This window comes from Apteryx mantelli, chromosome 1, assembly GCF_036417845.1.
Source record: "Apteryx mantelli isolate bAptMan1 chromosome 1, bAptMan1.hap1, whole genome shotgun sequence".
In the NCBI taxonomy this organism is placed as follows: Eukaryota; Metazoa; Chordata; class Aves; order Apterygiformes; family Apterygidae; genus Apteryx; species Apteryx mantelli.
This window is the reverse complement of record NC_089978.1, coordinates 58816222-58838582: the sequence shown is the minus strand read 5'-3', so window position 1 is coordinate 58838582 and position 22361 is coordinate 58816222. Positions and strand designations below refer to the sequence as shown.

At 36.0% G+C, this 22361-nt stretch overlaps 1 protein-coding gene across 1 annotated transcript in view; it reads left to right on the top strand.

Moving 5' to 3' along the window:
* DZIP1 (DAZ interacting zinc finger protein 1) overlaps positions 1–22361 on the top strand; it is a 44692-nt gene that overhangs the window by 16166 nt on the left and 6165 nt on the right. Inside the window, exons 7-17 of the mRNA XM_067293403.1 lie at positions 2321–2482; positions 3200–3337; positions 4593–4655; positions 5912–6052; positions 7650–7698; positions 9068–9124; positions 19674–19819; positions 20158–20353; positions 20753–20882; positions 21089–21139; positions 22080–22282. Coding sequence (XP_067149504.1) covers positions 2321–2482; positions 3200–3337; positions 4593–4655; positions 5912–6052; positions 7650–7698; positions 9068–9124; positions 19674–19819; positions 20158–20353; positions 20753–20882; positions 21089–21139; positions 22080–22282 — 1336 coding nt within the window. The remainder of the gene's footprint in view (positions 1–2320; positions 2483–3199; positions 3338–4592; positions 4656–5911; positions 6053–7649; positions 7699–9067; positions 9125–19673; positions 19820–20157; positions 20354–20752; positions 20883–21088; positions 21140–22079; positions 22283–22361) is intronic.

The window sequence follows — 22361 nt, the reverse complement described above, 5'->3', positions numbered from 1 at the left end:
ATATTCTGGGCAATGAAAATGCAGGATTTTGCCTGAGAAAGGGTTAAAGGCAGTGAAGGAGTGAGCAGCTGTGCTTGAGAGGACTCCCTTTTCTTATACAACTAAATACTGTAACACTGGAGCATGCCTGGCCTTGTTCCCCCTTTGCCTCTTCCTGTTTTCCCCATTCTCCTAGTAAGTGGAAGATAAATGTGGACTCAAAACTTGAACTAAAATAATCCTCATTATAGTATAACAATAAACACATTTAAAGGAAAAAGTATTTTTTATAACAATGGGAATGAGAAAATGAGATGGCAGGAAAGAGGAAAAACAAGGTTGGTGTGCACTGCTGGAAAAGTGAAATGGATTTAGAGAAATCTCTGTTTTATTTTACCCTTTAAAGCTTGATTGTTACATATTTTTGCCCAGGAAGGGACCTATACTGTCACTTCTGAAGAACTTATCAATAAACTAACAGTATGGGCAGTTGGGCAAGTCCAGAGTGTCTCATGCCGCTTTCAGATTTTACTTTCAAATTTGCTTTCGAGGTTTTTGGTCTGTGGCAACAAAACATTTCAAACTGATGTGCAGACTTCTTCAGAAATGTCATGTATATATACAGACTTCTGTTAAGTATCTGTGAGCCTGCTATTTTGGGGACTCTTAAGTAGGCCATGAATCACAAACAGGAAATGACTAAGGTAGACTCACAGCAGAGGTAGTCATTCTGGTTATAGCTTTATTATTTTTGTTCATTTGGAATTATATTCCATATCCAGAAGTTATTAATTTTTTCTCAAATATAACCCAAATATGAAAAAAGAAGCTTTTTTTTGGCATCACTGGCATTACTGAACGTTTTAATCCACTCAGTTCCTTTTATTCCGTTCCTTTAGCTCCCTGTTCTGTATAATGCAGAATTCTGTAGTGAAGGTACAAAATTATATTCCATAAATTGGCTGTGGAGACTGAGTTCTTAAGAAGAAATAGATAGGTTCTGAGGCCTGGGAGACAACAGGATTAATTCAACCTGTGTTTCATAATAGATTTCCTGAGGGAGTCCTCAGATTAATTCAGGGATCTGTTCAAGAACCTGTGGTGTTCAACATATTCATGCACAACTTGGAAAAGAGAGTAAGCAGTGAGGCAGCAAAGTTTGCTGATGATACTAAGTTATTCGTCCTCCTAAGAAGAAAGGCCAAGTGTTCAGAACCACAGAAGGACTTTACAAAAATGAGTGACTGAGTAATGGATGGTAAATGAAATTTAACAGCTAAAATAGGATACATGCATATGGAAGAAAACTATTCTGATCTTCATCTACAAAATGATGGGGTTCTGAGCTGAGCGTCATTATCAAGGGCAAGATCTTAAGATTATGATAGATGGTTTCATGGAAGTGGCAGTCTAGTGCTTAGCAGTGATCAGAAAAGCAAAGCAAATATTATAAATAATTAAGAAAAACCACTGTGTAAATCCGTGGTTTAGCCACAGCTTAAATACTGTGTGTAAGTCTGGTCCCTTCATCTCTAAAAGGATATAATAGAATGAAAAAAATTCAGAGAAGGACTACAAGGATGGAACAAAGTTCCAAAGCCTGGAACAGCCTGTCTATTTAGAATGACTGAGTAGGCTAAGAGTTGTCAGTCTGAGAAAGCAACAACAGCTTGGTTGTGGTGGGGAATATTGATGTCTACGAAGTCGCAGGTTACACAGATAGAGTGAATAAGTATCAATTCTTCAAAATTTGTTCAGAATTGTTCAATCCAAAAGTAGTTGGTACTTCATGCAACTTGTAGTAGACCTGTGGAGCTCATTGGCAAAAGATATTGTGGTTGCTAAAAGTTGACACAGCTTCAAGGGGAGACTGGAAAAGCACATGAGGAGAAATCTGTTGGAGGTCACTAAATTTACAGAACCACATCTGGCTTAAGAAGTCCTCTGAGCTGAAAACAGTTGGCAGCTGGGAGACTGTTACGAAGAACATTCATATTTGCTGCTGTAACTGTCCTTTCCCAGCTATCTACTGACAGCCTCTTTGGGAAGCAGGATAGTGAACTAGGTGAACCTTTGATATAACCAATTAAGGTCATTCTTGTGTTCTTATGTAATGAAAAATAATGAACTTCTGAGACTTCCTGAGGCTTACTTGTTTTGCTAGCAAAATGTATAGTTTGTAATTCCAGAATTTTTCAGAAACTAATGTTTTTTATGTTTTTGATGTCACAGTGTTGCCCATTGAAAGTGACTGCCACACATAGTTTGACAATTTGGATGCTTGAATTAGTATTGTATGTGGGGGGAAAAATGACAAATAATGTTTTTTAAATAATTTCAGGAATGTGTACAGCAAAAATCAAAAGAAGAAGAAATTCTACAATCATTTCATAAATGGAAAGAGGAGGAAAAGGAGAAATTGGCTGATGAAATAGAAAAAGTGAAAGAGATGTTTATGAAAGAGCTTAAAGAGTTATCTTCAAGAAATTCAACGTTAGAAGATGTAAGTGGTTTAAATTTTTCAACATTTTAAGGCATAAATATCTTACAGTAGAAAGTAATGAACTTGACATGTTTGAAACATGATGTAGTCATCTGAAGGGCCTTCTTATGAAATTTCTAAAAGATGGTTGAATGATAGCCATAATTGTATCCTTGTATTCTGGTATTTTATACACATAATTGCGTTATTTTGCTTGAAGGAGTTATGCCATCAGAAAGCTTGTCAGTGTTTTCTTACTCCTCAACCACTGAGTTCTTGTTTATGTGTTAGTAAACATTGTTATTATTGCTGTCTGTTAGGCATCTCTTATATTAACACTCTTATGAGTGACATGGAGAAGATTAATACTCCTGACAGTAGAACTGCCTGTGTTTTCCGTACAGTCAAAGGAAGTGCTTTTCAGAGATTTGTCTAGAAAGAGATTTGTGAAAGAACAGCTAGATCAAAAAACAAGCACGTGTGGCTTTACTGAAGCAGCTTATATTTTGTAGCTGCTGGTTCCTGTTTATATTTACATGGTATATTCATATAAAATGTATGTATTAATAATCACATGAAATTTGATAAATGCTGACCTCATAAGAAATGTGTGAGAAAAGTCTGATACAACTCTTTGTACAGTTACCTTTAAAGTAAATTTCATATTAAATGACAGTTTTATAAAACAAAATCTGTATACATATTCTGGCCTTAAATTGTTTTTTTCATTCCTTTTAGCAACTGTTAGCATTACAAAAGTCCAATGTGCAACTAAAATCCAACTTAGGGACATTAAAAGACAGTCAAGAATTTATAGAAGAAAAACCTCAGAATCCTCAGGATTATCACAATGTGGTTAAACTTCTTGAAAAACAGGTAACATAGTAACTTAAAGTATTGCATCTGACGGATTGCTGATTTTTTTTTTTAATTTTTACATCTGTGAATAGGATTTTAAATTCATCAGTGAAATTCTCACCCTTCTGTCTAAAATAACTAGGTTTTTAAATTTACTACTATTTAGTACAATCTCTGTAATGGAAATGAGGGAATTATTTCTCTTATGCTTTATAATTAAATTTATTGTTATTTATTTATTAATATTCTCTTATTCTTTTTTATTAAAAGTATCTAGCCATACCAGATATGCTCTGTTTGCAGTTCAGTGCCCAAAGGCTCTAATAAGCCATTTATGTTTGCTAATCTGTGAGGCCACTTTAGAGAAATAACAATAAAATTGGAATTTTCCATTTTCCATGATGAAAAAATGCTAAGAAGCTTTCAGGCAAGATTTCCCAGCCTGTGGCTTTTAAACTATATGAAGCTATAGAGCTCATCTGGTGCAACTTCTGTACTGGAACTATATCCTCTGCCCAGCACAGATGCTGGTGCTAGTGCAAAGTTGTTGGCCAATACAAAGTCCTGTCTGTCAGAAAGATTGAGTTAGGAAGGGCCACTGAGGCCATGATTGTTGCATTGCGCTGAGACTCACCTGCCTGTCCAGGCTGTTGCTCTCAAAAAATTGAGTTGTGAGGCTGTTGGCACCCAGCAGCCTCTTCTCCTTGACTCTTTCAGTTGTGCATTATATATCTCATGGTTCTTGGGATATGCTGCTGTCATCAGGAAGTTTGGTCACTTATGCGCAAAGATGTGAAAAACAGTGAATTTTACTTTATACTTTTAATTTAATCAAGAAAAATCATCTCACTTAAAAATTCAGATATTAAGGTTGTTTTTTATTATCACAATATGCAAAGTACATTGTTAATGAGTGTTTGAAATAACATTATTTGATTAAAAGAAAGACCCTACTCTTATCACTCCTTATTGTTAGTAAACAGAGATGTATCAAAATACTTGTGTATTTCTCAATTTCAGTCACTACATATACAAATCAAGGCCTTTTATGAACAAATACGTAGTTTACAGACTGTTTGGTAACAACACTATACCTGCATATATGAAACATGGTGATGACTGTTCTAGGTCTTAAATATGGGGTTACTCAAGTTTCATATCATCAATAACATATTCAGTACATATGTTTTATTTATAAAAATAAAACTGCAATATGTTGAAGTAAATGTTAATGTGTAATTAGCAAGAATTAACATTGGTTTCCTTTATACAGGAAGGTAAATGGACATCTAGAATACAAGCCCTTCATCAGGAACACGAGACAGAAAAGAGTCTGGTAAGTTGCACAGCAAACCACTTACACCAGCAGGAGATATTTTCTTATTTTCTTACTCTTGCAATGGTTCTTGATGTGCTATAGTACATCTGTTAGATTAGAAAGCCTAGATCCCGAGAATTTGGTAAGTGTATCCTCCTAGGTGTTTTTATTATCTTTGTATTTCTGTTATGCTAGGATCTTGAAGTTTCAGTGACCACAGCTGAAATGGAATTTATCATTTAAGAATCTGACAAACTCCTGAAACTATGCCTCTGTTTTGAAGAGCTCACAACTGTACTGTTCTGTGAACACTGTTTTATACAGTGTTTTCTGTTATGTGGATATGTCAAGTATTTAAGATGCAACTTGCTGATATGCAGTTTTCATCTACCCTATACCTTTAGCTACTGTGGACCTATGGCATATGTCTCAATCTTTTTTCTCTTTTCTTTCACTTCTCTGTTTTTTGTGGTTTTTTTTGCTGTAGCTGTCTAACTCAGAATCTGTTGAGCTTTTCCAGGAAAGGGTGCCATAGCATTTTATTTTGCATCTGTTTATATGTTTTACTAGACAAAGTTTTATTCCTCAAGTGTTTTTATATGTCTGCATTTCTTTTTAATGCCTTTCCTACTTTGTTTCTGTTACCTCCTTTCCTTTCATTTTCTTTCGTCTCTGTGAACATATAAGAACTGAGCAGGTCATAGTGGTCTGGCCAATACTTCTCCTCCTCTGGCAAGAGAGCAGTGGGGAAGAACCATGGAACATTCCCCCAAAAGATGTAGTTAATGATACACCCACATACAATGCAAGAATAGAATAAGGGAGGAGTAATGTAAGTATTGCTTTTGAGATGGTACACCTAAAATATTGTTCCTCTTCTATATTTAGAGCTAATATATTAGGTTTATCATGCAAATTCACATCTTGTTTCCTTAAGATGCCACTGTTTGACACTGCTCATAACCAAAACATTTTTATACAGTCATATGCTTTTTCTGTAATCTTATTTTTAGGCAATCTCAGCAATGTGTTGGTATGTCCTTTTCTTTCTACTGACATTTAGGTAGTTCTCCTTGTGTAAATAAAAAATGATTCAGGCAGCTGTTTTGTAATATATGCAAGTCCCAGTGGAATCACATGTGACATCGCATCCCTTGTGAAAAAAAGCCTTAAAAATTTTTTAAACATGACTCTTGCTTGTTTAAACGCAGTAGCATCGAAATAGTTGTATATAAGATTAATATCGAGTTACTTTTCTGCTGTTTGTTTTCTAGCTTCTGTCACAGATTGAGAAGCTTAAATCATCAGTGAGAGAAGACCTGAATAAAAGTAACACCTTTTACAAGAGGAGGATAGAAGAGTTGGGGCAGAGGCTTCAGGAACAGAATGATCTAATTATTACTCAGAAGAAACAGGTCTGTTTTGTGAAGCTTTCTAGGTTTCAGGGAGCATAGGACACAGAGAAACATTTTCCTAATGTTTGATCACTGATGTATCTCCAGTTGCATGGGTGATATTCCCAATTGGTAAGAATGTTACCAGAGTATTTTGGTTATATTTCAGAAATGATGTTGATAAATAGGAAAAGATCTGGAAAAGAGACACAGAAATTAAAGCATGATTTAGAGTGAAAGATTTAACAAACAAAATGTTTTTAACAAGTTTAACACAAGTTAAAAGATTACTAGATCACAGTCTCCAAAGACCAAAAATGAAAAATTTCTGATAGTATACAGGATTTAATCTGTCACAAAATGATCATAATGAGATCTAGTATTTGAAGTCTGAAACTACATGATTTCACACTAGAAATAAAGTATAATTTTTATTACTGTGGGACTAACTAATGAAATGATTTATTTGAAAATGTTTTGATTTTTCTTAAAAATATACTTTTATTCAAATGTAACAGTGAATTTTTTAAGGTGAGCACTGGGTGAAGATCTATTTCCTTTGTTAGTCTGGAGTTTAGACTGAGACATCATTATGCTGTCCTAACAATCTATTCCTGTATTAATTATGTGTTTTTTACAAAACACACAAAATTTTACATACTTTTATGAGATTAATGATAGGCCTGTACATAAGTATTTACAGATTTGGAAAGACAGTTTTTATGTCTCCATCTTAGCAAATTTGATAGGTGTTCAGTGAAGGTGCAATAGAGGAGGACTTAGTCCTAAACAAACTACTTGAAGTGACCCTTTTAAAAAAAGCGAAATGTAAAATAGGTTCAGAGGAATCCAAGTTTGCTATTTGTGAAATGTAATTATGAAGATCTGTATTCTCAAAACTCTAAAATTGTAAAGGCTTGAGAAATAGCTAACACTTTTGTAGAATCCAAACTGGATAGACCATGAATTGAGGCACTGCTGGCTGTGCCTAAAGTGCTGAACAAAAGAGGCCAGGGTCCAGTACCTTGTGCCAGCACTAAATGGTACTGACCAAGTATCTTTACTGTTCAGGTTTAGCTTCTGGATTCACCAGTTTCCTGTTTTCTCTAGACTGAATTGCAATCAGCTTGCTTCCTCCAGGCTCTCAGATTTGTTCAGTACATATTTTGAGTAGCAAATAGGCAGAACTGTAGAGCAGACAGGAGAACTGTTCATACAGCTAAAATCCACTGTGTGTTTAAATGTTTTCCTGGAGTGGAGCTAACTTGTAAAACTGAACATGAATGCTGAAGCAGAAGGGATTGGAGCTGTAAGTGTGAAAGTGACCTGTAAGACCACTCTCATTTCACTTTAAAGCTTGTATTATAAATGGTGTACACAGCATGAAGTCACCTAAGATAGCAAACATAATTAATGAATGTTTAAGACTTATTCTGAATGAAGTATTCATTAGGTAGTTGAATAAAGGAAGAGAATAATAGTTTTCTCCCAAAATCGTTAAAAATAGTTTCTGCCATGGAGTAGTACTGAAACTAGGTATTTCATATTAAATATGCATTTCTAGATATTGATAGTTTGCATTTCTAACCATTCGTGTTCCTGTCTTTTTTTTTTTTAGATAAAAGAATTGTCCACAAGGTCAGTTGCAAGTATCAAACCATATGATGGTAAGTGCAAACTGTAAGAAAAAGCAGATTTTGTTTCTGATTTGAAGAGTTTGAAGCATTATAATTTATTAAAAAATATAAACATCAACTTTATTAAATCTTGAAATCAAATCAGTACTTACAATTTATTTGTGTTTCTCAGAAAACCCACCTGTAATACTGTGTTTCCATGCCTTTGTATTGAGTCCCAAAGTTCGTATTTTGCAGCTATAAGGTCTTGTGATGTACAAAGTTGATCTCTTGAGTAGTGAAGAGACATGAACTATGGTAGCTGTATTTTGTATTATGTAAACAACTTTTGGTTTTGCTTTGTAAAGTATAAATTGTTTTTTTTTTCATATTTGACTACTTAGGCTGTAGAATTCATAAAAGGGCAAATATTGAAAGGATAGACAAAATTGATTAATATATCAGTTAAGATGCAGATTTTTAAGAAATTTAAGGATTCTAATGATGATTTATCTGTGCCATGACTTTCACCATTTCACCGACATCTCACCAAGTCCATTCATTTCCAACATTTCACTGAGTCTATTACAAATAGCTAAACCTAGTAATACTTGTGTTTCAGGATGCAGTCCTAGACAGTGGGTACCCTTGGATGTTGCAATGACCTGAAATAGGTTTACTGCAACAGATGATGACAGCAGGATTAAGACTAATTCCAATTTGGAAACCATCTTGCTCTGTTAGCAGAGCATTGGCTCGAACTGAATCTAACAGCAGGGCGTAGGTTAGTTTGAGGATCACACAGTAACAGAATGGCTGTATGGCCACACTGGGCACAGACAAGTGTAAGCCCATGGCATACAGGTGGATTTGCTCTTAGGCTCCAAAGAGATGTGAGCAGTGCAGAACTGATGTGATAATTCAGTCCAAGGTTACACTCTATACATTATATAGGTAGGATTTGTACTCATTGATAGGAAATGTGGATGCAGCACATCCTTTCAGGGGATACTAGCCTTGATCAGGCTAGACACAGGCTAAACTTCACAAGGTGGCTTTGCATCAAGTCTTCTTCTGTGGGGCACAAAAACAGAGTAGCTGCATAGCCAAAGACATGATCTGGCTAGTGCAGGTTTACATTCCAGTTCAGTGACAGTTCAGTTACTAATTTCTCTTCCTGCTTCTAGAAATATTAAAAATATCATACATATCTAGAGATGGTACAGTAGTACTGTGAAACACCATTTTTTACTTTGCAAACTATTGTTTATTTTTTTCCTATTGAAACCGAAAATTATGTACTTCATGAATACAACTAAATGTTGTTATATTTATGAATCTGTATACAGCTGTGACTGTTTTTTTATAACATTTACTATAATACATTTACTTTTTTTTTTTTTGCTTTTTCCTATTTTAGCGAATGCTACTGTACAGCCTCTTGTAGAATGTAAATCAAGTCTACCAGTGATGCATGGTAAGTTTTTGTGATAGGTTCAGATTCAGTACTTGCTGATCTAACACGCTGTCTTATGAAAGGTGTTATTTGCTGAATCATAGCTGTAAGAAGAGTTACACTGAAAGAACTTAATTTGAATGGCACTGCTGTATGTCTTCATTGAGAATTCCTGTGAAATAATTGTAAAAGGGACACTGTTGAAATGTGTGACACTGTTTGGATATGGAAAAAATAGAAAATAATTTCAGAGTATTTCCTAGGAGATGGATAGTATTGGAGCACTTTATATTCAATGAAACTAACTGTGAAGGGGAGATAATATGATTTCTTTTAGAAAATACGTTTGTTTTGTGGTATCTGCATATACTGGAATTTGCATAGAGAAAAATGTGAAGATGTTTGTTTATAGCAAGTCTTGAAATACTCTATTTTTCATGTGATTTCAAATATCAAGGAGGAAAAATACAGCAGAAATAAGCAAAATAGACAGTCATTCCATCTAGACAGTTCTTCTAAAGTAGAGCTGTACTCACCTATGGATCACTGTTTGGTTATTTTAACCTGTGGCATTGTGGTGATGTGTAGTAGTAAGGAGAAAGGAGGAACCTACTTTGACATTGTTCTGTTTTGTGAAAGCAGCTTTAATTTTTTGTCAGTATGCAAAGTATACTAGAGAGTATTGTTTTAAGACCAATGTTCTGTGTTCAATTAATTCTTTACTTTCATTTCAATTAGGAAAATAATATAAAAATGACTTTGAGCAAATAAAATGCTTAAATGTTAAAAATAATAGTTAATTAATTATTTGAATTATTAAATAATGATTTATTATTATTATTTCTCTTAGTTTTAAAACCTGCCAAAGAGAGAGGAATGTAATTTGTCTAAGACAAATATGCAGAATTTTTCTTTTTCAACAAATTCAGAAATTTTTAAAATGGTATGTGAGGGGAAGAGGGAGTAGTATACAACAGAAGCTTTAGATAACTTGATGAGGAATGAAAAACTGATGAAAACGAAGTGCTGATTTCAAAATATTTGATATGACAAATATTAAACTAAGGAAAGGAGATTTTTATTTATTATATGGTAAAATTATTTGAATAATGCAGAGATTTCTTATTAGCCTACGTGAGGTAGCTGTTCATTAAGAAGAAGCGTTTAAAGTGAAACTGCATATAGGTGGAATATTTGTGTAGTGAAAAGTAATAATGTATTAATAATGTTATTGATAATAGTATTTAAAATAGTCCTCTTATTTTTCATTCAAACAGCTTTCACTGCACCAAAACAGCAGTGGTGGTTCTTGTTAAGACATCTCACAGCAAGTAGCTTAGCTATTGCCCTGAATTTAAAAATCTAGTTTTATGAAGAATTTTGCTTCTGAGGGCTTACATGCTAAATTTGTCCAGAACTATTTTTTTAGTCCGTCTCCTTTCATTTGGACTGAGTGGGAAAACAGTTCGGTGAACATCAGTATTTTTTGTACTATGACAATTTAAGTCAGCTCATTCAGATTTTTGTTTGTGTCTTGCTGCTCCAGATAGGAAGTTTGTGACAACTTAAGATACTTCTGAGATAGAAAAGGCTGTTCCCGCCATTGATATAAAAAAGATTCACTATCAGTTTATTATGAAACATTAGAGAAGGTGTCTCCTTCAGATTCCTTTGCTGATGATTATTTTATTTATCTCTGCAGGTCTCTCTGTCCCCTTTCTTCCCTTCCTCATGGATTTTTTTAAAACTTATCTTACCTAATTTCTGGATATAAAGGTTAGCAGAAATTCTCGTGTCTTTCCCAAAATTGTAGGGTGCTTCAAGGGATTGAGTTACATACTGGATTAAGATATCATGGCTGCATCTGATGCCATTATGAAAATGAAAGTGCCTGCTGGTAACTTCTGAACACAAATTTATTTAGCCTGGAGCATCTCTGACATCAGAATATCTGTAGTTTTCCTGTCAAAATGTTCCTGATTTCTTAGGATAACGAGTAATATGTCTGGAATACCATCCTAGCATAACTGTTCTCTGAGTTTCTGAGCTAGCTGTACTGTGTTGTGTAGATATAACTTAAGTGTTATTTTCAAAGATGACTTCAGTCTCCTGAGAAGGCTACAGATGAATTATGATTTTTTAAATGGTCTTAGGCTCTTGTATCATTCTTGAAATATTGATACGTGCTCAATATTTAATCTTTCTTAGGTTGATAGCATTAGGTGGAATTGAAGACAGTAGTTAAAAGGCAAAGATATTAATGAAATTGTGCATTGAAACATAAAACTCGGTCTTCAAACTTGCTGTGAACTACAACTGAGCTATCATTAGGGACTTAACTGAAGCATCTGAGGCAAATCCAGTCATAGCAGTCTTCCAGGACAGTTAATGGAGGAAGGGGGCACCTTCAGATTTTGGTTCAGCTGAACTAAGATCTGAATTACTCCTTGAAGTTGCCTGTGTCTTTTTGTTGACTGTAGAAGGAATCTGAGGTGACTAGGATCCTAACTTAGATGCCTCAGGTAAGCGTCCAGAATTTGTCATATTTAATAATATTGGTTTAAAATTAATGTTATTATAAGCATATATTTAGGCTGCTTATGTGCAGGATATGGCTTTCCACTGATTAGTTAGAAGGAAAGTATATGAAGCCCATTGATTCAAAGATGACGGTCAAAATAATGGGTATCACAAATTAAGTCTGGCAGCTCTTTGGATGTGAAATCTGAGTATAAATCAGAAGAAGGTTAAAGGAGTAGATTGTGTTTGTAACCATGGCTTACATTTCTTACATCCTTAGGAAGAGCAGCAAATTACAGCAAACAAATCTTAAATTTTATCCTTAGTTTCCATATTGCAAGTGCAAAATGCTTACTGTAGGCATTACTCCACTATAGATAATTGTAACGCTTCTGTTCAGGCTAAAGGCATTTTATATTTAATGGTAGATAGACAGGATTTCTGCTTCACATATTGGTCAAAAGACTGCTTTTCCAATAGTACTGTCGGTATATTAGTTTTTTTAAACTACTAGTTAAGAACAGGCAAGTAATACATGATATGCTTGAAATATACATAACCTGAATTTATTAAATATATTTTCCTATTCCACTTGCAAGGAAATTGTCTTCAGATACTATTTAAAACAGATATTTAATGATTTAGCAAAGTATGCCAGGGGAATCATTTTTTTAGCAGTATAATTATCCACTGAAGAAATTAAGGCAACCTGTACTTTTGATGCATCTTATCTATATGAGCACAGGTATTAGCTGGCAGAGAAGATATTCCGGAGGATGTGGGAAGACAGCTACATCACTGTAAAGGTTGTCTTCAGGTTGCTGGGCTTAGCTAGGGCTAGTATTAATATGGCTGGATTCAGGCCAGCAACAGCCAGTGAGATATGACTATGATGGTATCCACCAGCCTGTGTTAAGACTGGTGTTGGCAGCTACCATTGAGCTAGGTTTAAGTCTGAAGCTGACAAGAATAGATTCTTGTGAGGATCAAGCTAGGATTAGTTTTAGGACTGAGGCTGGCTGAAGACACACAATGAGGGATATGAATGGGCCTAGAATTTGCCACTGGGCTCGGTATAGAGTTTAGCAATGGTAGCAACATGAGCCATTTGGCTGGAGTGAGGTGTAGGACTGTTGTGGAGGACCAAATAGGATTAGGTTAGGAGTTAAGATGGTTCAGATCAGCAGAAGCTGGTTTATGGCTACGTCTACAAAGGGCTGATTTTACCAGGAGACGTCTGGCTATTGCTGAATTGTATTGTTTTTATATTGTTACTGTTACCGTATTGGTTTTACAGGGATCACTGGGTTTGAGTTAGAATTAGGCTTAGGAAGATATCGATTGGCAAAGAAGAGTTATGGTTGAGTTAAGAAGGCTCAATTAAGCAAGGCAGCAGCAGCAGGGCCTGCCTGAGTAGGTTCGAGGTTGGTATTTATCACAATTTTATAGCCAAGAAAGGGGTGGAGATTGCAGTCAGGGAACAAAGTATAACTGAGGTTTCAGCTGAACTACAAGACAGATGTAATCTCTGGTTCTGCTAGTTCCTTGATAGTCCAAAGTAGGTGATTTGTGCAGCACATCCTGCCTCCTTCCTTGCCTCAGCCTCCTGGGGTCCATTTCCAGTAAGGCAAGGAAACAGTTTGCGTGCTCATCAGATGTGTTCATCTGGAGCAGGGAACTGAGAAGTGTCTTGGAGCAAGTGGTTCAGATGTAGGTGTGAGTCCAGAGGGGAAGGTTGTTGTTTGTCTAGGTTTGGCATTCAGTCTAGGACTAAAGCAAGGAATAAGATTCTGGACTGCAAGGTCTGATGTTGAAGATGTTGATGTAGAGCAGAGTCCACTAGGGTCAGCCAAACTAGATTTAGAGCAGGTAATTGACAGAAAGGCAAATGTTGATAGTCAGATTTAAATGATTCCTAAAAATAAGATTGTTAATATTAGAATGTTATCTGTAGATGCTGCTGATTTCAAGGATGGGTAAGCGCACTAAGCCAAGAGCTAAGAGGTCTGATCAGGTAGCTAGAAGAAGCACATCTCTGACAAACATAGAGAGGGGCTCCTTAGGAGCTTATCTCCCCACCCATCTACATAACAGTGGAGTGGTGAACCAAGCTGCTTTTTCTTACATTGGATTCCAAACTGATGATTAATAAATGTCTCTTAATATATGTGCACAGTAGGAAGAAAGAAGAGGCCTACTTACATTGGAGTAATTGGTGTTTCTAGATGTTCCACTCCCCCATGTCTCAGGATTTGATCTCATCTGTCATCAGGCAGTGAGCAATGATATTATACACAGCACTAATACCTTTTCAGCTTTTGCTACTGTAACTCTTTTACTGATTTTAAATTCTTCTGTTTCTAGTATACTGAGGAAGAGAAACACTTACCTTTCTGATATCAGCAGACTATTTTCAGGTCTGAATTCTGGGGACTGAACTTTTCTTGTTACCGTTAAGTTACCTCACAAGGGCTTGTGCTGAGATGAGTCAGCTGCTTTAAGCAGATTGCATTTGAGTAAAGTACAAGTAGAATGTGTATAGATTAAATCCAATTACACAGTAACCAGCTAACTCTGTAGCAGTTCCAGCCAACAAACTCTGAGGCTATGCTCCTGCAACTAAATTAAATCTCCCCAGGAACATCCCTCATCTGTGCTAGAAGCTTTGTTCTTCAAAACAGGCTGGCTTTTGGGAATGTTCCCAAACTGTGCCTGTATATCGTTTGGGAGAATCACACAGAATGGTTGAGGTTGGAAGGGACCTCTGGAGATCATCTAGTCCAACCCCCCTGCTCAAGCAGGGTCACCTAGAGCACATTGCACAGGATCGCGTTCAGGTGGGTTTTGAATATCTCCAGAGAAGGAGACTCCACAACCTCTCTGGGCAACCTGTTCCAGTGCTCTGTCACCCTCACAGTGAAGAAGTTTTTCCTCATGTTCAGATGGAACTTCCTGTGTTTCAGTTTGTGCCCATTGCCTCGTGTCCTGTCGCTGGGCACCACTGGAAAGAGTTTGGTACCATCCTCTTGACACCCTCCCTTCAGATACTTGTACACGTTAATAAGATCCCCTTCCCGAGCCTTCTCTTCTCTAGGCTGAAGAGTCCCAGCTCTGTCAGCCTTTCCTCATAAGAGAGATGCTCCAGTCCCCTAATCATCTTTGTAGCCCTTCGCTGGACTCTCTCCAGTAGTGCCACATCCCTCTTGTACTGGGGAGCCCAGAACTGGACGCAGTATTACAGATGTGGCCTCACCGGGGCTGAGTAGAGGGGGAGAATGTTAGTTGTCACAGGGCAACAGCGTGTCCAGAACAGCTCTATGAGTTCAACAGTGTGGAAGATCATATTCTGATGCCCAGGAATGCTCTGGCCACTGTTTAATTTACAGCCTTAGAGACTGAAAGACTAGAAACCCATATGCCAGTCAATCTCTCTGAGTTTTGTTTTTAAGAGTTCCCATACAATATACTGATTTTTACATCTTGTTAGCATCTTTTAATGATACAAGAAGCTTTTTTTTTTCCAAACATTTATTTAGTGCAAATTATATTGGAGTAAATCTTAAATCTTGTAACCTGCCTGAAAAAGCGGGTCAGAGGCTGCATATAACTGCAAGTATGGAAGGCACAGAGAGAGCAGTTACTATACTGAAGCATTTACAACAGACTTTTTAGTCCCTTCACATTGGGAATATTAGAGGTGTGACAATAAATGTTACTTAGCTCCAAGTGCTCATTTCGCTTTAATCCACCACAATGCATCCATGTTTGTACCATATCGTACAAAAAGTACTGAAGAGCAGGCATGTTTACTGGAATGTCACTTCCCTCCTTCCGCCAACAGAGAGTAACAATCATTTGTAGTGCCAAAGGATTTTTGTGCAAATTTGCAAGTCTAACTAATACAAGAGAACTTGTTTAAGTACTGGCCAATAAATTGTTTTTTCCTATACTGCCAGTAGTTGAATGCTGAAAGTACACTTCGCACATTCTTCTGCTTTTGTCATAAACCCCAGAAGAAACTCAGGTTCTAGTTTTCATTGAAATAAATTCATTTATGCAGAGTGAATATTAACATTTAAAACCTTCATTTTTATTAATCTACATATAAGCATTTTCATTCATCTCCTCTTACATCTCTTTTTGAAGTCTATAAAATTGTAAAGAAATTGTACTCTGGCTTCATTTGTATAAAGCTGGTTGTGCCTGATGGCCTATAGAATAATAATTCCTGTGTGCTTGGAAAGTTGTTTTCAGCAGAGGACATTTCAAGATCTTTTTAAGGCACATGACAATACTGAAGCTCACTATAGTGGAGTCACTGAAGATTTTTTAAACTGATCTTATTGGAAAAAAAGATTTTAACTCTTGAGTTCCTATATATTGATAAGGTTTCTCTCTGTCTTGCACATATGGACTTTCTACTTAATAATCCTCTAGATTAATGATTTAACTCATATTTTTTGCCATATATTTCTGAGGAATTCTATATCCATCCATTTCGTTTGGCTTTTGCAAACTTCTAATATCAAATTGCATATAAACAATATTTTAAAAACACATTTTAAAGTTAAAATGCATCTTATAAGAAATTAATGACAGTGTTCATTTACTTAATCTGAGGTGGCCTTGTCATCTTAGATGACTAAAAATATCCCACCTGGCCTCTGAGTGCTATTTTAGAAGGGCACAGGTTTTCTATAGGTTCTGTATCTTATCAACCAGCCTTGTGCAGATGATTTAGAGACTCTGTTATATCTCAGATGACACTAGACACCTGTGTTTAGGTGCCTGAATCACTCCCAAAGTGGCATTAGGGTCTCCCCTACAAAAATTTTCCACCAAGGTGGTATTTAAGACTGTGAAGAGTCATGTGCATTGGGTTTGTGATTGTTAAGCAGGATGTCAGAAACCAGGAAAATTGACATCAGTGTGTTATTTTGCTCAACTTTCCCACTCTGGACTTGACCTTCTTCTATCCTGTTTGTCTGGTGTTCCTGTTCTTCCTCGTTATTAGAGCAGGCACCCTTGGTACATATGCTGGAGCCCATAGAGGAGCTTTCAGAAGAGGAAAAAGGTAATGGTTGATTCAGATCAAAATGTAGTGGCATGTTTTTCTTGAATTTCTGATTTGGGTGGGAACAGTCCTTGTATGTGTTAATTTACAGTTTGGTTTTGGTGCTTGTAAATATTATGATTTCCTTATCCAAGTTCAATGTTTTTATGGAAATCTGAAAAATTTTCTTAAGCAGGCATATTATGAATGTCTAAAGGCTCTTCAGATAAGCAGAACAAAAATAAGTGATGGAGAATACCCCCTTACTAGGAAATTCTGTGGTGTAATCTGGTAGTGGTGGTGCTTTTGCCATGTATGCTCACTTCTTTTTCAAACTCAGCATAAGAGGATAAAGAGTTCAGGTAGGGGAAGGAAGTTTGTGGTGAAGCGGAGCTTGAAGCTGTTCAATTGTCTACTTTAATAGATGCATCAAAGGTACTTTTACAAGTAATCTAAGTTATGACTACCTCTAAGCAGCCATAACTCCAGCCAGGGTTGTGCAATTCTGAATGAAATTCTGTAATCCAGTGTTTGCAGCTGTTCCTCTTCTTCATCTGAGGAAAACTTGGACAAGACCATATTTACAGTGACAGAACAAAAAGTGCTGGTTCATCCTGAATGGTATTCTTCTCTTTGAAGCAACTAAAAGCTAATATTTTAGATAAAACACCAAATATCTGAATAACATAATAAGCTATGCACAGATATATGTAGAAATAAAAATCCTTCTCAGACCTTATAGCCAGTGAGTTTAAATATTGAAGGAATGCTGCTGCTGCTGTTTTGAAAACAAAAGTGTCATTTGAACACATCTGTGCTTACAGGAGAGATTTTCCCAGGGAAAATCCAGTGACTGTACAATTTGAAATAAGGACTGCTCACATTTTTGTAGTTCTTTCTGCTATTTCTCTTGCTTGCTATCTTCTCTCTTGATGGATTGTCTTTGATTCTTATGCTGTGCCTAAGGGCATGCCCTGCAGTACAATAGAAAGAAAGAATGCTGTCTGAAAAGATAGACCAAGATGTTTTTGTTTTCAGTGACAGCCGTTTGTAAGGGAGAGTGTGAAAATTCTTGATTTGGCAGAATATTTCATAAGCTTATGTAGGAGTTGAGACATTGGTCCAAACTCAAGGTCTCCAAAGATGCCAAATCTAGGGGTTTTTTTAAAAAAAGAAATGAATAAGAAAACAGTTTCTTGCATAGTAGGTCTCTCCTGCAAAGAGGGATTTGTCTTAAGTTAACTAGCAGGAATTAATGTTGTAATTAATTAGGATAATGCTGAATAGTCTTGTTACCCATGTAAGTATGTAGTAATTATGAATTAAACAGTGATTTTAGATGGATCTGTTTTATTGCAAGGATTAACAACTGAAAGGGACAGGATTTTCAGAAAGCTCTTTGGAGCCTTCCATGAAAAATAAGATGTCTCAGGTTGGGCTCTTTGGGAGGACTTCATACTGCCTAATGCACCTCTTCGTGATTGGAGATAGCTTCATAGGTTATAGCACTGCCACTGCATATCTTCCAGCAGGCTGCCACTTCTAGGACTCAGCTCTCCAGCCAAGTCACTTTTAATCCTGCCTCTGTCAGGTGGGATTAAATCCCACACAGTTCCCAAAACCGGATAAAGTTTCAGGCAGATACTATCCTTGTCAACCCCAGATCTCTTAGTACTGGACTCTTTTTCAGTTTTCATTTCCTACAGTTCTTTCCAGGATCCATCAAGAGCCACTTCCTCAAAACAACCTAGATATGTCATTTATGTATTTCAAACCTTTTCTGGGTCCTCTTTTTTTCTTTTTGGTAAATAAAATTAAAATTAAACTAAATGGAACTGCTTTTTAAGTAATCATTGTTCAAAAATAGGAAAAATGGCACATTTGTTTTGAAAGAAAACATTTGAAAGTTGCAATATAGAATTATTCCTTCAGTTGTCTCCTTGTCTGTGGGGTGGCAAACGACTCTACTGCCCCATAGGGCATGTTGGAAAGAGAGAAGCTCCTGACCTTTTATGTCAGGGGAAAAGGTGAGAGTGTGGTTTATAGTATGCGTTCTGGGATGTTGTATGCCCCTCTACGTATGATTTGCAGCCTTTGCTGACCACTACAGAACAGAAGTGGTTACCATGGTCCCAGAGGTTCTTGGTTTCACTTGGTATAAGATTTATCCAGTAACATTTCCATCTTGCCAGAGCCACTTTCCAGGCAGGTTCCAAGTGACAGTGTTTTGCTTCCTTACTCCTCTGTATGACCGTACATTATTTAGGCCTTATTTATAGGTGAATCTTTAATTTAGGTGTAAGGATCTGTCTAGATGATAATTTCTTGTGTAAGAGTTCATGTCATTATGTTCATTCATTTCGCAAAAAAAGCAAAAGAGATAGAAACTTCTTCCTCTCCTTTTAAGTATATATGGTGTCGTAGACCTGCATAGATGAAAACATGACCCTGAACTTTGTATTTGGAAGAGTTTTAAAGATAAGTAGTATCAGTCATGTGTATTCTGTGAAATGGTCTGCCTCAGACTAACATTTTTGAAAGTATTATATAACTTTCTGAAGACTTGATCTCAGTAGGCATTTTTATCAGAGAACATTGCATTTGAGGCAATGTTGAGAACAAGTCTGTTGTATTCCTGTTTTAATTTCTACTTTTAGAGAATTTAGTTATCAAAGATAGTCTTTATCAGAAGTTCCAAGGAACAGTTCTAAAAGTAGATCTTTGTTGTTAAATATTCAGGTGTATATCTTTACAATGATTCTGTAACAAGAAAAAGAAGTCACTTATGATGGTGAGTACTAGGTGCTGAGTTAGAGATTCTAAGTAAGCTGACTTTTGTAAGGTGGCCCCAAATTTGAAAAAGAATACAACTCTGTGTAGACAAAAAGTACACACATATATCTATGGTGTTTCTAAGAAATGCATGTTTCAATGCAGTCTCATTTACTGTGGCTTTTTCAAATGTCTTTTAAAAGTAATTTTCCATTCTTATTTCAGAAATTGAGAAAGGTGATCATAAGACAGGTAGAAGTAACCAACAGTTAATAAATGCTTTGAAGACTGATCCATCTTTAACTAAAGAATTACGAGTTGTTTTAGAGCAAGCCCTGGAGGAGAAGCTGGAATCCTTGGGAATTAAAGCAGTAAGATTATTTTGAATTATTCAGAAGAGGGGAATCTTCGCCTTGCTTTTTTGCTCTTCTCTTTCACTTCTGTACTGCACTCCTCAAGCTAGAAAATCCAGAGCAAAATTTCCAGCCATTACAAATCAGTGTAATTCATTAACCTGAGAGGTTTTCCATCAAATTACAGCAGTGGAGGATATGGCCTCACCTATGATCAGTGTTATCAACTTTCGTGATTTTGTCACGAGCTTTGTAATATTTGAATTTTTATGGCTACTGTAAGAGTGTATATGGTTGTAGAATACAAATCCCACCTATATTAGCCCCTTTGCTTACAGCACAATTTGTTTCTTTAGGGTGTTCGTGGTATCCCAAATGATCGCTTAAATAGAATCTTACATGCTATTGAATCTGCTAGAGAACACAAACAGAAGCAAGAGCCTGACATTCAACGAATTCGAGAGCATCTTGAACGCCAAGTCCGCTTTAGGATCGAAGAGAAATCATCATCTTTTAATAGATTTGTTTCCTGCCCTCATCTTCCTTCAGAAGGTTAAAAAAAATTTAATTAATTTTTAGTTCTTAGGTTTTTTGAAACCCTTTGTAAGTCTGTGACATAACTATCACACTTAAAGGATTTTTAGATCCATTTCTGGGTAGCTGCTTTCATAATTTTTCACATAAATATTCTGTATAGTTCTGGCCAACTAAACTATTTTCTTTAAAGATTTCTTGATGTTTTGTTTAACTCCAGAAATCTTGGCTCTTATAATTGGCAAGATCCACAGTTGCTTTGAACTGCTTTGAAGAAAAAATAACTGTTTTTCCTTCCTTTTTTGTAACACCATAATCTGCAGCAGTGACATCTTTCATTTTAGAAGGAAATCAGATTCTAATATAAAAGATACCAAACATTTTTTTTAATACTGAGGCAGATAACTTCTCTTGTAGATAAACAAAAATTCAATCAATTGAGAATTTCTTCATCTGCAGTACCACAAAACCCAGTAAAACGGTCTTCAACAGCTGTCCGCCCAGCTGGACAAAGAACAACCATCGCTGAGAATACATCTACACCAAAGTAAGAAATGCTATTTCTCCTAGTATTCCTACCACAGGTAACAATTTTATGAGTTTGTTTTTCTTCTCGTGCCTTGTCATGGATAAGGGAACTGATGTGAATATTTCCTGCTAATATTATAAGAATTGAGCAAAGAATTCATGTTACTTCTTTATAAGCTTTCTGCTTATGTAGTTGACTACCAATCTCGTCTCATTGTTTTTTAGATCCAGGAAGCTCTTTGGAGATGGAGTTTCCAGAAAAACATCTAGTATCACGTATGTTTTGTTCCCTTGTATTTTAGAAGAAAGCATTTTTGGTGACTGGATATTGATATGCTTGCAACATAAAAAAAAAATTAGTTAAAATTATAAACACTTTCTGGACTGTATGTTTCATATTTTGTTTTAAAATACTATTCCATTTGAGTTTTTTGTTACAATCCCTGAAAGATAACACATACTCATTTCAACAGATACATTCTTGTGAACCAGATGGGGCAAAATCAGGTAGTATCACTACTTTTAGTCTCTCCCACATGCTTTGTCTGAGCCAATTAAAAGCGTTTGAAGACTTTGGCCTTATTTTTTCCAGGATATTGATAATTATCTTACTATGACCGGAATTAACACAATATTCCAGATTCCAGTCACATCAGACATACTACTTTGTAATTTGCAGCACTATAATTTTTCTTCTGGATACCATTCAAGATACCTTTTCAAACTTGTCAAGACAGAAATAGCTTGGTCTGGTTGTTACATCTAATGACTTACTCAACAGTTATGGTAACTTGGGAAACCACACTGAAAAATTCGTAAATTATTTTATGTAACAGAATATCGGAACAGACTTTTTGTAGTGGAGAGTCCTTGGTCCTGAACTTTGCTCTCCCTGCTGAACCATGAAAGCGTATCTTTGTTTGCCTGGCAAGACTTGCTATATACCTGGGGTGTTGGTTTTGTAGACAGTTGCCTAGACAGAGATAATCGTGCCTGTATAAGAGATCATTTTGTGATAACTATTTCAGTTTACTTAGTAATGTGATTTCTTTTAAATAGTTTTACGTATACTGAGAATTTATGGAAGTTGCTGTTTTTTCAAATAAGAAAAACGCTCACGTTACTGGAAAGGAAAATACAATGCAGTTTAAATATGTGTATTCAGTGCAGTCACTGAAACCTGGTAAATTCTCAGGTCTTATGTGTTTTGGCTTAGAACTCCACCATTCAGTTCAGAGGAAGAAGTGGATGATGATGATATTAAGCAAGCTTACATATCACCAGAATTGCTGCAAAAACAGTCAAAAACATCAAACAACAATGTCAATGCTTTTTGGATGGCTTCTGGCAAAAGTGATATGGATGGGACTGAAGAAAGTGAAATGGAGGAAACTGAAACACCTGCCAAAGCTTCGAAAGGTTTTTTTCACTACTTTTGTAGAACAAAAATGTCATAACACCTATGCATGATTTTGAATTTCCTGATACTATTTCTGTG